Source organism: Lineus longissimus, chromosome 5 (assembly GCF_910592395.1).
Source record: "Lineus longissimus chromosome 5, tnLinLong1.2, whole genome shotgun sequence".
NCBI lineage: Eukaryota > Metazoa > Nemertea > Pilidiophora > Heteronemertea > Lineidae > Lineus > Lineus longissimus.
In genome coordinates, this window is record NC_088312.1 from 4,846,943 (window position 1) to 4,861,983 (window position 15,041).

A 15,041-nucleotide genomic window follows, 5' to 3' on the forward strand; every position below is an offset into this window, starting at 1 on the left:
ATCGGTTTAAAATCTATTAAAGATCTTCCAAATTTGCACGCAAATGTTATTGATTTTGAAATCTGTAAATGAACAAATAGACAAAACTTCCGGCAGATAAACAATTTGCCAACAAGGTGAAATCAGTTTTCAGATACACTCTAAACAAAATTGATCGTCCGTAAAACATTGACCGTGATCATTATACGACACTCAAATGAGTTCGCCATGAGTTGCCTCAAATCATCAAACATACTCGGTGATCGACCTAGCGTCTCTATATCAGACGCAGAACCCCAACAAGGCTCGGCTGTATAGTACACTCCATACGTAGATGTCCTATACAATAGCCAAAGGGCTAGAGAAAACCTGCATGCGATGCCTCAGGAGTGTATGCTATGGCACAAATACGATACCAATAATGGAAGGTGGTCGTCCTGAGCACGAAAGAGGATGTGGCGTAAGCCATGTCAGTGCTCGATTCGAATTCCCTCAGCATTGACATGCCAATGCCAAATATGTCTCTGACGTGTTTTGAACCAACCTCCCAATGCTTGTCCGTCGATTGTTACCACAAAGTCACCTTCCTTATGAGGATCCTAATATTGAAATTTTGTGGGTTTTGTTGACTTTAATATTATTTTTTTTTAAATACAAAACTATTCATAAAATATCACACATAAATGAGTAACATACAGGGATTATTGAATCGAAAACATCGACGACTCGCGATAGCAAAAAGATAAACTGCAGGCCATAACAAAGCCTCACAACGCATATATTCACCCCAGATAAAATACAGTAAAATGGCCTTCTAATAACATCTGATTGCTTGAAATACAAAATGAAAAGTTAAAAATAATACATTACCTTTTATGTGATAAAAAATGCTTGTAAATGAATATATAAGGTTTACTTTAATATGCGTTAAATGATCACTACACTTTTAGCTGTAGTCGACCGATTACCTGTCAATCAAAACAAGTGCCCGCCCTCATTACCAAGGCTGCAGCAAAACAACAAGTTAAAGGACTCAATGAAAATGGGCAAATAGCCGTTATTAAAGTCACGAAAAGTCACCTATTTGGGGACATTGACACTGCAATTTTGATTTTGTTGGACTGGTAAGATCTAAATAATTGAAATAAAGTGTAATTGGATGAAAATAGCTGGTTGTGTTTGAAGAATACATACTTTTAGATTATGCTTTTAGACAACTGTCGCTCTATCAGAGACAGAGTCAGTGTCTATCGTCAATGTGAATGTGTCAGTGAAGATGTGCATGTCATTGTGTGTGCATGGGTGTGTTACTATGTAGGCCCTACTGCGGATTTTTAAGGCCTGGCCCCATGAGCACTATGTATGGTGATTTGTACAGGTAGGCCTACAGTGAGGATGTGACATGCTGACCAGGGCAGTGCTGTCTCAGTCAATGCACATAGTGGGGCAGGCCCTGACTATAGTAGCGCCTGAGTAAAAAGACCTTTGTTTTGCCTTTTTTAGTCTATGATGGTGTATACTGTTGCAGTGTTGGCTTTTAGCAGTGTTGCCTTCCCATGGCCCATCTCAACAGTAGGCCTAGACCTAGTAAGAAGAGTAGCATTAACACAACAGCGCATGCGTATGCAAATTAAGACTTGAAAGCTGGAAACAAGAGGAGAGACTACTGTAAAATGCCCCATAGCACAATTTCCTGGCCCTGTCGCAAACCCAGCTAGTGTCCATGTAATTAATGCCTGAGGTTGGAGATCCATAGCCACCGGCCTACCCATAGTCTATACTTGGTAATTCGGCCAGTAAATGTTTATTTGCTGTGCAAAGATTCGTCCTTGCAAATTCACTCAGTCAGTCATTCCAGTCACTTATTTTTATTTAACTCATTTTGTTCCGAACTCAGGTGCTGTCTGATGTCTATGCAACTTGAAAATGAGTGAAGTATCTCCAAGTGCGGCGAAATTTTATGGGGATGGAGAACCGGACATAGACAAGCAGCTTGATTGGTTGATAGAAAAAGAAGAGAAGGCTGCACAAGAGGTGAGAGGCCATAAGCAGTTATTCTCTGTTTCAGGCCAGCATTCCATTCCATAGGCTTTTTAATTACTTCCAACCTTAACCTGGCTGCCCTCAATCGATGGTTTTACAGCCTTCCTAAGACTCAGAGACTTCATTTACGGTCATTTGTTGGACTGCAGATAGACAATTTTTAAACATAGCAAAGGTTTCACTGCATAAAAAGCAGTTTTTGAACAGCCTTTTTAAAAAACAATCAATAAAATATATTCCTGGTCATCCCTTTTGCAAAATAATCTTTTCTAAGAAGATTTGGTTGTGTGGTTCTTGCTTTATAAGGGCAACTAACTGTATCATATTGCAATTGTAGAACTTCAAAGGTGACCTCATGTCATGACCAGACCATGCCAAACCTGATCCTTCACTTGCCCTGTAGGTAGGCCTTTGTAAACAAGTTTAAGTTCAATTGCCAAACCAATTAAAGACCAATGGTTTGCACTGAGAATTTACAACAATGGGAAAATTTGTTATGGGGTTGTATTGCCATTGCCATTGGGGAGAATCAACTTAACAATGGCAATGGAGGAATAATTTATTGTCCGTTGATTCGAATGAACTGGGCTTAGAAACCACTCTCTACAAGTACAAGTTTGTATGGGGCTTTAATAATTATACTGTATTCTAATAATTTTTATATCATCTGTGCAGGCTGCATGTATGCCACTTATATTAACCTTGTGACATATTTTCTTATAGATGCACTTGATAAGATATCTAATTACGGATGTTATTGATGACAAGTTCTTTAAAATAAGTGCCATTCGACAGAATCAATATCATTATGCTCTTTACAGTACTGCATATTAAAAAATTCAATTTCTTGAGGACACCTTCATTCAATTGATCGTGTTGTGATATATCCAATTTTTCTTTTTAGAAATCAAAAGAAGGCAACATGGATGAAGAGGTAACCGAAGACAACATTGATAAACTTCTGACAGAAGATGACAATAATGAAAAGGGTCATGCTGAGACAGCGGGCTCAGGTAAAGAGGAAGATGGCAGTGGTGAGCCTGGGCCAGAAAAAAGGGATTTGTCCGGTCCAGATGTATCAAGTCCTGAGCTAGAACCTGAAGCTGGTGAAGCAGCTCATGATGCAGAGGACAAGTCATCTCCATCAGCAAAAACAGAGACAGCATCTTCACCACAGCCTGGGAGTAGGGAAGAGGATGGAGACGATTACACACTGACGGATGACCAGCGGCAAGCCATGGCGGAGTTGGATAACATGAAGGGTGATCCAGAGTATGATTATTTACCAGGTGAGTTTGACAAGATATTGTTGGAAGTGAAACAGACTAGCACCTTGAGTTAGGGTAGTGTTTAATGTATGATAAGTCAGCATGGAGTAAGACTGAACTAAAAGGATTTTTAGTTACATCAAGTATAAACCCATACTTGGTTATATGTATGTCCTAAAATTATTTACACTAATAGTGTGGCTTTTGGGCAGTTAAATAGCTGTCAATCACAGTAAATTTTCTATTGTCACTCCATGTTTTAAGAAAAACACCCCATATTTGATTGCACTCTCTAGAATTATTGATGAACTGAGTCCAATATAGACAGAACTGGATACCCTTATGATAATGCCTTTGGGTCGTACAAGGCTTGAGTACTATTTATGATAATTTTTAATGCTCGGAGGATCAACAGTTTGTTGGTTGACAAAAGCATGATATTTTACTTGGGCCAGCTCATTCTTCTTGAAGCTTTCAGGACATGTTGCTGCCACAAAGGCTATCGCGACAATTTATCATACATTTCACTTGAAATTGATACAATGATTACCTTGTAAAATATTTCTCAATTTGCAATGATACAAGACTTTCTTTCTGTTGGGTTCACTTTCAATTTGGATGTGATTTCGAGGAAATGAAGTTCCGAGGCTATTTTTCTACGATTGGTAGGGTATCTCCATTGATTTCACAGCTCTGAACTGTTGTCAGCAGAGAAGTAAAAAACTAATGATACTGGTTCCGTTTCAGCTTGCAAATGTTTCGTCACGATTTGGGAATTTTCATTTATATTTTTTTTCACTTCAGAAGAGGATCCTCCAGAGTATGATGTGTCAGAACGAATCAAACTATTAAATGCGGAATTAGAAACCGACGGTGTGCCAGTCAATGAGGATCGGGTGGTGAAGGTTGGATTCAAGCAAAACCTAGTTGACCTGGTGGCACCACCACCAGTGTTTAGTGACGATGAAGAGGAGCATGAACAAGAAACGAATCAGAGTAATGAAAGTGCCAGCGAGGACACTCAAAAACCCAAAGGTAAAGAAAATAAAGTGTTAATAGAACGTGATGGGAAATTTGAACTTGTTGACTCTGACGATCCACTTGCCGCGGAGTATGGTGGTCTGCCACATGCAGTAGGCGCTGGTGATTCTTCCTTGTCCCCCTCCCCTCCGAGTCAACCCAGACCAGCCACGGCTAATGGATTCAGTCGCCAGCAGCGGCATCAACCGAATCGGCGTGCTCAGTCGGCCCACATCTCTCGTGATCAGGATGATGATTGGTCCAGTGGTTATAAATCTCCGTATGCTTTAAGCGAAGCCCAGAAAGCGATTAAACAAGAACGGGATAAGGCTCTACTTCGACGTCAGAGAGCTGAAGCTGAACAAAAAAAAGAAGATGAGGAAGAAAAACGTAAAGATAATGAGGATGCTTTCCAGGCGTGGTTGAATCGGAAACGGGAAGATGCTGCTAGAAGGCACCAGGAGGAGAAGGAAGCTGCAAGTCAACGAGTGAAGACGGTAAGTCTTGGGCGTAATAATAGGTGGCAGCATTCTTTAAGTGCTGGGCCAGCGGGCAACATGGCAGGTTCAAAAGCAAGTATCAGAGTATCTTCAGTGTGCCAGATTATGAGTTGTGGGTAAATGACGAACCCCTTGCTCTCGTACAGGTATTAGTTGTAACGATAGGGAATCCTTTCCTGTGGCTAATGACATACCCCTCGCTTTCATTCAGGTATTGGTTTTAACAGTAGGGACACCTTTCTTATGCCTAGTGACATACCCCTGGCTTTCATTCCGGTATTGGTTGTACCCGTAGGGTTGCCTGTGCCTAATAACATATCCCTGGCTTTCGTTCCGGTATTAGTTGTAACTGTAAGGGATTTCCTGGGTGTGGCTCATTCCTTGCATGCTTCTTTTAACTTCCTAAAGTTGTAGTTTATGTGATTCACAGACATTGTGTCAGTTTGCAGTGAGGTGTTACTAATTTGCATCACATCAGCACTCACAGGATAGTGCTGTCAATGCAAAGAAAGTCTTTGACTGCCTTGGTGTTCATTTGAAAATCTCTTATCAAGCTGTTACTTGACATCAACTGGTTTGGCTCGTTATTGGCATTTATTTTATACTTTCAATACTTTGATCTCCAGAGTGAGTCTTCTGATGCTGGTAGCGGTTCTAGTGCTGCCAATAGCACCGGTAGCACAGAGGCAGAGGTAAGAATAACGAATGTTTTCATGTGGGGTACCACATCTTGGAGAATCCATACTCCCTGTGGTGATATATCATGCACTGTTGATGTTCAAAGTCTCTACACTGCCCACAAACACTGCTTCAAATGGCACTTTTTACAATTCTAAGGTCACTCAGTGGCAGAACATTTTGAGTCTCAAGTGCCCCACAAACAAGCAATTTAAATTACTGCATCAAATTGCTGCAACCTGCAACAATAATCACTTGATTGCAGCTCTTTGTGAAGTGTGAGTGGCAGTTGCTTGTTTGCAGGGAAAAATTGTAAAGGCAACGTGTGACCTACAATTGCAGTACCATTTCCTCTAATTATTGTCATTTGAAGAGTTTGTGGGCGTACAGACCTGCGAGCACCCCACTGAAATCTGCCATTGAACCAATAGCAATGTATACCTCTTTCCCAGCTTCTGACAAAACCACATGTATTAATTTCCATTTCTTCCTGACCTGAATTACATGTTTTAAGATCTAGTTGATATTTGTATTAACCAGAACAAATGTTTATATATATTCATACTAACTCAAACTGTCTGTGAGTGTGAATGACATTGGAGATTGTCAAAGACTTTCTTTTCACCCTGAAGTCTACGGCACCTCAAGAAGGTTCACCTTGCCACTACAGGACACCATCAGGATCTTATCCACCCGCTTCTGATGTCATCAGCTCTCCCTAAGACTATTTACTCTTACAATGGAGGGTACAAATGATCAGTCTGTCTCCTTAGCATACAAATGTGACAAATCTGTCATTTGGAAACTGAATTTTAATCCTTGAAAGTGAACCATCTTGATGTGCCTTAAACTGTCTGTATTTAATCCTCCACTCCATGTATTCATATAACTGTTCAAACAGTTCACAGGGACTGCATTTTAGAATGTCCCTTTTACTGTTCATGCGCAGGTTGAGTATTTTGTTCTTGCATGTACTCCTGCTTACCAAGCTTCTAGACTCAAATTCACAATCTGTGTCAGTACTGCTGCTAGGCACAAAGTCATTTTAATGTGGCCATGGAGCACATGTTGTTTCTTCAACTGGTATGGCCTACTCTTTAGTATACAATCTTTGAGCCGTCTTCAGTTTGTTTCTACGAATCCAGTGCACATAGTTCGCGTTGCGTTGTGCATGGGTTTCGCCTTCTGTAAAACCGTATACCATATACCGTATTGAGTTTAGAAACATTTTACAACTATTTGACTCTTTTAGGATGATCGAGATAGTGAGGGTGCTTTCAGAGAATGGCTGCAGGTGAAAGCAAAGCAGAAGCAAAAAGAGAAAGAAATGGAGGGGGAGAAGATCAGGGAGGTTCAGGATGGCTACTATTACCGTACACGGAAGGATTGTGATAAGGCATACAAGGCGTAAGTAGACTGATCAGGGTCTATTTCCTCTTTCGAGTTTCTCTGTGGAAAGTGAAATGGAGTTTTAGACACTTTGGCTTCAGTGATATTTCATTTTTGAGCATTCCTCCGGAGATTATACTTGAGATGATGAGTATGTCAGTGATTCAGGATTCTGTGATGATGAATGAAAAAAGCTTTTCAATTTATTTTTATGTCTAATTTTCAGGTGGCTAAAGAAGAAAAATGCTGATATGAAGAACAGCAAAGACTATAAGAAAAAGAAGCAGTCGATTGCCATGTTGTATCTTCGGCGATCACGGAAATCTCAGGCGTTGGCTCGAGCCATTCAATACTCTCACTCGTTCCGATATGTGGACTATTACGGTTATCGCGTGTGAGGATTGCTTAAGACTGATAGGCAAAAGTAGTTACATTTTCATTGTTGAAGGCTGGTCTGACTCTCATAAAAAGAGCAGAAAATGTCGGATTCATTTTATAGGTTTAAGACTTAAGGGAGTTGCATGTTATGAGCAAACAACCAAATTATAATGCAAGTTAACCCAGTTATACACCACTCATTATAAACAAGTTAGACAGTACTGTAAACTCGGAAATATATGTTTGTGTATGCCTTTTATCTTTCGCGTTTACAGATAAAAGTGAAAGTGCACTTTCAACAAACTGCGATTTGAAATGGCTGGAAATATTTCGGGTTTTCCACTATGGGAATATTCAACTCAGTCTGTCATTTTGTGTAAACTTTAGAAAAGTGTCATTGGTTGTCTTGGATTAGTCCAAGGCCTAAAGTAGCCAGTTGTTATGTAATTGTACTTGATGGGTTATACATTCGTAAGCACCTTTTTGTATGCGTAGAACAGAATGTCCTTTCCGTCCGATTTTGAACAGTACCATGGTTCACACCCGAATTACAACATACTGGTATTCGGCAGTAGCAGTTGAAATGCTATCTGCGATAGAGCAAGCTAGGGTTGCGAGGACATTCCTTTCTTATTTCATTTTCAAATTTATGGTATCATATCACAATGCCGTCCATACTTTCCATGAAAGGCAATATGTCCATGTATTCTTTGCAATCTGTTTTTCATATAATCGTATGTGGTAAAGGAAAGTGTATCATTTGTAGAACTGATGGCCAATCCTATTGGTTTGTTGCATTCACTGACAATCACTTTTTTGACTATTATGCCGTCAAAATAGACGGATATTTTGATGTAAGTTGAAGTGTCAGTCTGCAGTCCACTACATGTTGTCTTCACTTTAAAAATTGACATTTTGACAAAGTCTGCTGCAACATATCAGAAACTGTTGGTGTTACATTAGTTGTACAAATTTGTCTTAGTCCTATGTGAACTGCCATTCACAATTTCTCACGCATGTCAAGGACTGGGGAACATGTTGCAGAGGAGATCCTTGTTTCCAGAATATTCTTTTGCAAAGATATGATCGATTTTAACTGAATGGTTATAAGTCTTTATAAGGTTATGATTTAGTTAATATTACAGGTTCTTCATAGCTTCTGTCAAAGTCAAGATAACCCCAGTCCTAAAACAGACCACTGTATCTACATGTATAGCACTGTGCCTTCATTTTTTCAAATTGCTCAATATCAATCCACTATGTCTATGCACCAAAAGTCACAAAATGCCTTTTTTCTGCCAAAATCCTCAGCCCTGTAGTTGTGACCCATGCATAAACATTGGTGAATTCTTCTTTGCGTTTTCCAAATTGAAATCATGTACATGTACATACTTATTCAGTTGTACTTATTTTTCACCAACCCACCCAGACAGCCAGATACAGATTACATTCCGGTAATCATTGGAATATTGTGCCAACATTTGAAAATTTAGAATTTGTATGTTTGTTGATTTTATGATCTTTGAAGTAACTGTGATATTTAATGATATTTCCAGAAAAAGGTAGGCTTTGTTATTTGGAAACACACTGAATTTCTTTTTCTTTGAGCTGTTTGATATGAAACATGCCAATTGACCATCCATTTTACCACAGTCATTCGTTAACAGCTCCAAACAAGTCTGTGAAAATCTTTGTCTTGATTTTTGAGAGACTCAGGAATTGCATTGAACTGTCATGATCTACGCAGCAGGCCTTCTAGTGTGTACATGTGTCATGATTTAAGTAGAACTTTCGAACACTCCAGGAGATACTGTTGAGTGAAAGTGCCGCTCCTTCTGTTGTCTTCACAGTCTTGACAGGGAAAAGACACGAGGCCTTGTGAGCGTTCTAATTTTTTTGCTGCAAGACTATGAATTTATTTTCATTGACTTGTTGCAATTGCCACTGAAATACAAATCCTCTGATATATCCGTCCATTCTTTGCTGTCCCATCCATTGTGTCGACAGAGCTGTTGATAGCATTGGGAACTTTTTCATAATCAAAACATTCATTAATGTCCTACTGTTGATAGATAGGTATTATTCACCAATAAACTTATTTGTATAAATGTAGTGTTTGTTGTCATTAGGAGATACTTTTGGATATTGCAAATGATTGATAGCAGTTGGTATTTCATGTCACAACCACTGTCTTCGAGAAGACGGATGTTGTCTTCCAGCAGACGGAGTCGATTACAGCGCCTCGCCTTGGTGAATTAATAAACTAAAACGGGCAGGCGAGGTTGGTTTGGCAACGGGGTGGGGAAGATAAATGACGTCATAAAATGGAATAAGTCAACGAAATTTATTAGGAAAATAAGAAAAATGCAATCTAACTCATTATCAATGTGCATAAATCCTATATTTTAGAATACTGACCTTTTTTCTGCATGTTGAGTGGATAAATGCATTTGCAAAGTATTTAACTGGTCATTGCTTCATTCCGCCTGGTTTAATCATGTGATACATGAAAGTCACATGACAAGTCATGAGACAAGAGAGGGTCTGAAGGACAGAACTCATTCCCATTTAAAACTTCTATTTTCTTCTATTTTTGTTGGCGAAATCGAACTTGGCATTTCATACTTGATAAAGGTAAGTTTCTAGAGTGTGTAGGCCCCTATTGCATGTTAATATGTAGGTTTGTTGCCGATTTTCTGATAAAAAATACTCGTCAAGTCAACTCAAAGTGGCCAGAGGCAGAGAATGAGAGATGAGAGTGAGAGTGAGAGATGGGCTAGAATGTAGTATATTGAAATAACAGGAATGATGATGATGTAATCATTCATTGGAAAAAGATAATCCCACTATATAGGAAAGAAGACATTTGAATGAGGATGTCTATGCAGTAATTGACCTCCATTTAATGATTTATAAAATATGCGAGATAATCCCACCACGACAAAGGAAAGAAGGCATTTAAAAATGGGAATGTCAGCTCAGTTGTTATGAATTGCAGTAATTGACCTAGATTTATAAATACAATTGTTAACAACAGGACTTCCTGGCCCATCCAGTTGACCAGAGGCCAATTATTGCATTGTCCACCTCAATGTCACATGATCAGTTAGGTATAATGCTGAGTTGTCAGCTGACCGATGGCTGATGGTGATAAGTGGAATGTGATGAGTCACCTTCTGGTTTCCAATGTACGGATTGACCTGAACACAACTTGAGCTGTTCATGTGATTTTGTATCCCATGATACTGGCTACAGATAAGAATCAAAGTCCAGCTGGCGCTATAAAGCAACCGTCTTCAGTGAATGAACCACATTCCCAGATTGAACTCACTTCTATCAAAGCATGTAGGTTTAGAACATCTATTCTTCAACAGATTTTGATGCTCACTGGATGGTTCTTCTAACATTGTATTCTTTGGAAGTGACAATGACGAATTGATTCTACTACTGATCATTATCAAAGCCAAAACAGTGTGGGCCCAGTTTTATCTAGTCTGACCATTCAGCTATTGACAATCAATGACAGTGATTTGACTTTTCAGATCTTTTGAAACTTGACATTTGTGACTGTGAGCTGTCTCCTAATTTAAATTATTTCTCATTTTCCTTTTAGATCTGTGATATAGCATCAAAATGAAGACCTTTGTGTTGATGCTGTGTGTAGCCAGCTCCATGGCACTTCCATGGTATACGTTAGAGAAAGCACAAGTCGTCCAGATGTCTCAGGAGGGTCCAGTTCAGACAATGGAACAACCAGAGATGCCACAACCCATCTACAAGTCAAAGTGGGAGGCTTTCAAGGCTAAACACAGTAAGTGAAAGCGAAGTGACCTTTTTCTGTGTTAATGGTGAAAAATTATCATACGACAGCCTTCTCTTTTCTTCTCACCAGAATCCAAAGTTAAACAAAGTTAAAAGTAGTGCCAAGGCATTGTCCAGCCTTGACAATGCCTTAGTATGCTTTGTTGATTGCATGGCTTAAATTTCGTGTACACTCATTGAAACTCGTGCCAATTTGCCCAATTGGAATGATACTTGGGAGCTTAACTAATTCATACTGATAGCTAATAACTTGATCATTTGCTTCAGATAAAACTTACACAACAATCGCAGAGGAAATTAAACGTTTTGAAATCTTTGTAAAGAATCTCTTCATCATTGACAAGCACAACGAACTCCACAAGAAGGGACAGAAATCTTACACGCTTGGAGTTAACAAATATGCAGACATGGTAAGTAAGAATTTGTACTGGTTTGGTTGAAAATTGGTTGGTATACATGGAATTTTAGTATGAAGATTTTGGTAACATGCATACATTTTCTGATTGATCCACCTCAACTTGCCCTCATAGTCATACCATTACTAAGCTTGTGCAAGTATCCAGACAGCAGCAGATTTGTGCAGGCATTCGATTGAAAAAGCAGTTGCCTCATTGTCCCAAATGAGCGGCACAGTAATGAAGAGATAGGAACACCAAGTCCAACAAACAACAGAAAATCTTCACATCATTTCTTTTAGGAACCCGAGGAGTTCAGGAAAGTGATGAATGGCTACAAAATGGACCCAAACTGGTCGACCAAGTCAGGCGGTGCCACCTACCTTTCTCCCAGTTTTGTGTCCGTTCCTGATACTGTCGACTGGAGGACCAAAGGTTACGTCACACCTGTCAAGAACCAGGGATCTTGCGGTTCATGCTGGGCTTTCAGTACAGTGAGTACGCTTTTTGACTATCTTTTAGACGATCTGACTTGCAGCAGACTTCCTTTTTCTTTCTGATACCATGGTTCATTGGACCATTGGCCGCCTCTGTCGATATCATCATGACTTTCACATGAGTCTACTTTTTGAACTGCTGAATGCTTACCACAAATTCGGTAGGAAAGGGTACATGCTTTCAAAATAGTTCGAGCTAAGTTTAACAAGTGCAACACAGTATCTCATGTTGCTTTGTCCTTCATTTTTTGGCATTTCCTTTTCCAGACTGGTTCCTTGGAAGGCCAACACTTCAAGAAAACAGGAGTGTTGATGTCTTTGAGTGAACAAAATCTGGTCGATTGCTCTGAATCATATGGCAACAATGGATGTAATGGTGGCCTTATGGATAATGCCTTCAAATATATCAAAGCCAATGGCGGTATTGATACTGAAGTCTCGTACCCTTACCAAGCTAAGGTTAGTATTTTGTAGCATCGTTGCATCAGTTTTCAAGTGACAAGTGAAGAGAGCGACATCCTAATCATCTACATCATCTGACTGGTCACTCTTTTGGAAAGGAATAACTGTTCTGCAAAGTGGAAATGTTCATCATGATAGCTGGAGTGTCAAAATTCATGAAAAAGGGCTGCACAAACTCCTCACTAATTTGATGTTGGTGCTAATAGTAACGACTCTGTCACATCTCTTACTTCATTTTGCCGTAAAACTCCTTGTCATTGAGTCTACCATCAACTAATTTTCTAATTCAGGACAAAAGATGCCGTTTCAAAAAATCTGATGTTGGCGCTACTGACTCTGGGTTTGTTGACCTACCATCGGGTAATGAAATTAAACTGAAGGAAGCATCTGCTACAGTTGGTCCAATCTCTGTCGCTATCGATGCAGGACACACATCATTCCAACTGTATCACTCAGGTAAGAACTATTGTTTACTTTTTTACCTCTTTGATGGTGATTGCGCCTGGCAGTGCACAGAACACGACTCTGAAACAAGCATGCATCGTTAAGTAATTGGTTTCTCTATATGTCAATACGTTAGTAATGGCACTTGATTCACAACCTCACATTCGTATCACACTATTCCTTTTTCAGGTGTCTATGATGAGCCTGAGTGCAGCAGCACAGCACTTGACCATGGTGTCTTGATGGTTGGATACGGTTCAAGTGAAGACGGAATTGATTACTGGCTTGTCAAGAACAGGTAAGACAGTACTCCAAGACATCAATCTGCAGTTGTTGAGCATACTTAGTTTTGGAATGTGAATGAGAAAGTATAGATATCTGATGGTTCGAATACCGCTCTGTTTTGATGTGTTTTACAATGTGGTATCACCATTTCATGAATCTGCAGAGTTCTAAGTTATAATTATTAACATTTTTTCAGCTGGGGTGTAACCTGGGGAGAGGATGGATTCGTCAAAATGGTGCGCAACAAGGACAACCAGTGCGGAGTAGCAACACAGGCTAGCTATCCTCTTGTTTAATTCCAAAACAATGCAATCGACTTTCGTCCTGTATATTATAGATCAGTGCACATGCTACTTTTTCAACTAAATTGGCCTGTGATTTTCTTCTTGTTTAAAAGTCCCAAGCCAGACAGAGGCTCAACACCTCCTTACTGAGAGTAATCAGCTGCCCCTGCCCTGGTTAGCTACCAGTAACCATGGTACTGAAACATTTCTGTTCTTCCACTTTCATTCTATATGATAGTTTATTTCTACTGTCAGTTCAGTCTCTTGGAGTCCAGTGTAAACTTTCACTACTTCTCATTTCAATTTGAAGATAAGGAAATGATGTTACTAAATTTTCAAAATTATGAGTCACTCTATGAATGTCAGGTTGATATTTTATCATTTGCACTTTCTGATTTTTCGCTTATGTTAGTTCACAATTTGACTTCATTTTGTAGATTTTTTTCTTTCGAGCCTATTTTTGTGCCTTTGGGTATATTTGAATCAGCAGAGCCAGCAAAAATTGTATCCATGAAGGTTTTCACTGAAAGCGTGGACTACATAAAAATGCACCAAATTTGTAATGTTTAGGTCATCAAGTCAGAAATATATGTACTTCAACAGTGTCTAATTTACTTAAATCATGGATGAAAGCTAATGTTAATGTTTCACTTATATGGATAAAAGCTTATCTTTGGAAGTTAGTGATGATGTGCTATTGCTGTGTGCAAGGTTCTTTGGGTATCTGTCATTTCATATCAACAGCTGACATCACATTCTTGGGCTTGTTTTGTGATGAAGGTGGATGTATGTTGTTTAAGGTATTCTCTTGTGTAAATTTGTGTTTGTTTTGAGAATCTCGAAGCCAGACCATGCATTGTGTATATAACCATTGCCTTTCAAGATGAAATGATTTTTTGAATCGATGTTAATGGATATTCTTCCTGCAGATTATGCATTTGGGATTTGACTAAATAAATTTTGGTTTTGATATGAGCTCTTGTAAAAACCATTGGTTCTGAATGAACTGTCATACAGCTACAATTCTCAATCTGGTGAATACGTGAATTGAAAAGTTTGTTGTCACCAAAGTAATGTAATTGAAAGGCCTGGCTGTCTTTAATTGTGGAAGGGGTTTTATGATCCAAAAATGCTATTATAGAGCCTATACTGATGACGTTATCACCGAATAATCTGCCATTTTTATGAGGAATGATGGTGAAAATGGACATCAGATCACATCATTGACCCATCCATGTGGCACACTTTGTCATCCGTGTGAAGTACAGTTGGTTAATCATGATGTGAATCTCTACATAGCATGGAGGATTGCCAGTCAATAGTAATCTCATGGAACAGTATCTAGAATTTACCAGCCCGTATTTGTTAAATACAGTTGTATTTTCATCATTTGTATAGTAAAACTTTTCAGTAAATGAAGATTTCATAACAAATGATGAGTTTGTTTTATTATTCGTAATTTTAATCTTCTCACGATGCCATGGGAAGCTGTTACAGTACCTCCCTTACAACCCTGCCAGGAGGACACCTTTCCCCATCCTGGGAACAGGAAACATGTATCAAAATGCGCTTGGACTAAATATTGTAGAGGTGGTGT

General features: G+C 39.2%; 2 protein-coding genes across 5 annotated transcripts; both read left to right on the forward strand.

The window, feature by feature from the left end:
* Positions 1-991: 991 nt before the first annotated feature.
* On the forward strand, positions 992-9,357 carry LOC135488489 (coiled-coil domain-containing protein 181-like). Of its 3 annotated transcripts, none has more exons than XM_064773116.1 (7): positions 992-1,103; positions 1,877-2,013; positions 2,927-3,311; positions 4,095-4,807; positions 5,437-5,502; positions 6,741-6,895; positions 7,104-9,357. In XM_064773116.1, exons 2-7 carry the CDS (start codon positions 1,906-1,908, stop codon positions 7,273-7,275), a joined length of 1,599 nt encoding a protein of 532 aa, XP_064629186.1. In that variant the 5' UTR covers positions 992-1,103; positions 1,877-1,905; the 3' UTR covers positions 7,276-9,357. The 3 variants fall into 3 exon arrangements, with proteins under 3 accessions (XP_064629186.1, XP_064629187.1, XP_064629188.1); XM_064773117.1 differs by having other exon boundaries at positions 4,098-4,807; XM_064773118.1 differs by lacking the exon at positions 5,437-5,502.
* A 389-nt stretch (positions 9,358-9,746) lies between these two features.
* Positions 9,747-14,877, forward strand: LOC135488490 (procathepsin L-like). Of its 2 annotated transcripts, none has more exons than XM_064773119.1 (8): positions 9,747-9,889; positions 10,869-11,066; positions 11,345-11,487; positions 11,775-11,966; positions 12,237-12,428; positions 12,722-12,887; positions 13,065-13,173; positions 13,357-14,877. In XM_064773119.1, the coding sequence occupies exons 2-8, from the start codon at positions 10,889-10,891 to the stop codon at positions 13,454-13,456; spliced, it is 1,080 nt and encodes a 359-aa protein (XP_064629189.1). In that variant the 5' UTR covers positions 9,747-9,889; positions 10,869-10,888; the 3' UTR covers positions 13,457-14,877. The 2 variants fall into 2 exon arrangements, with proteins under 2 accessions (XP_064629189.1, XP_064629190.1); XM_064773120.1 differs by lacking the exon at positions 9,747-9,889 and adding an exon at positions 10,494-10,600.
* The last annotated feature ends 164 nt before the right edge of the window (positions 14,878-15,041 follow it).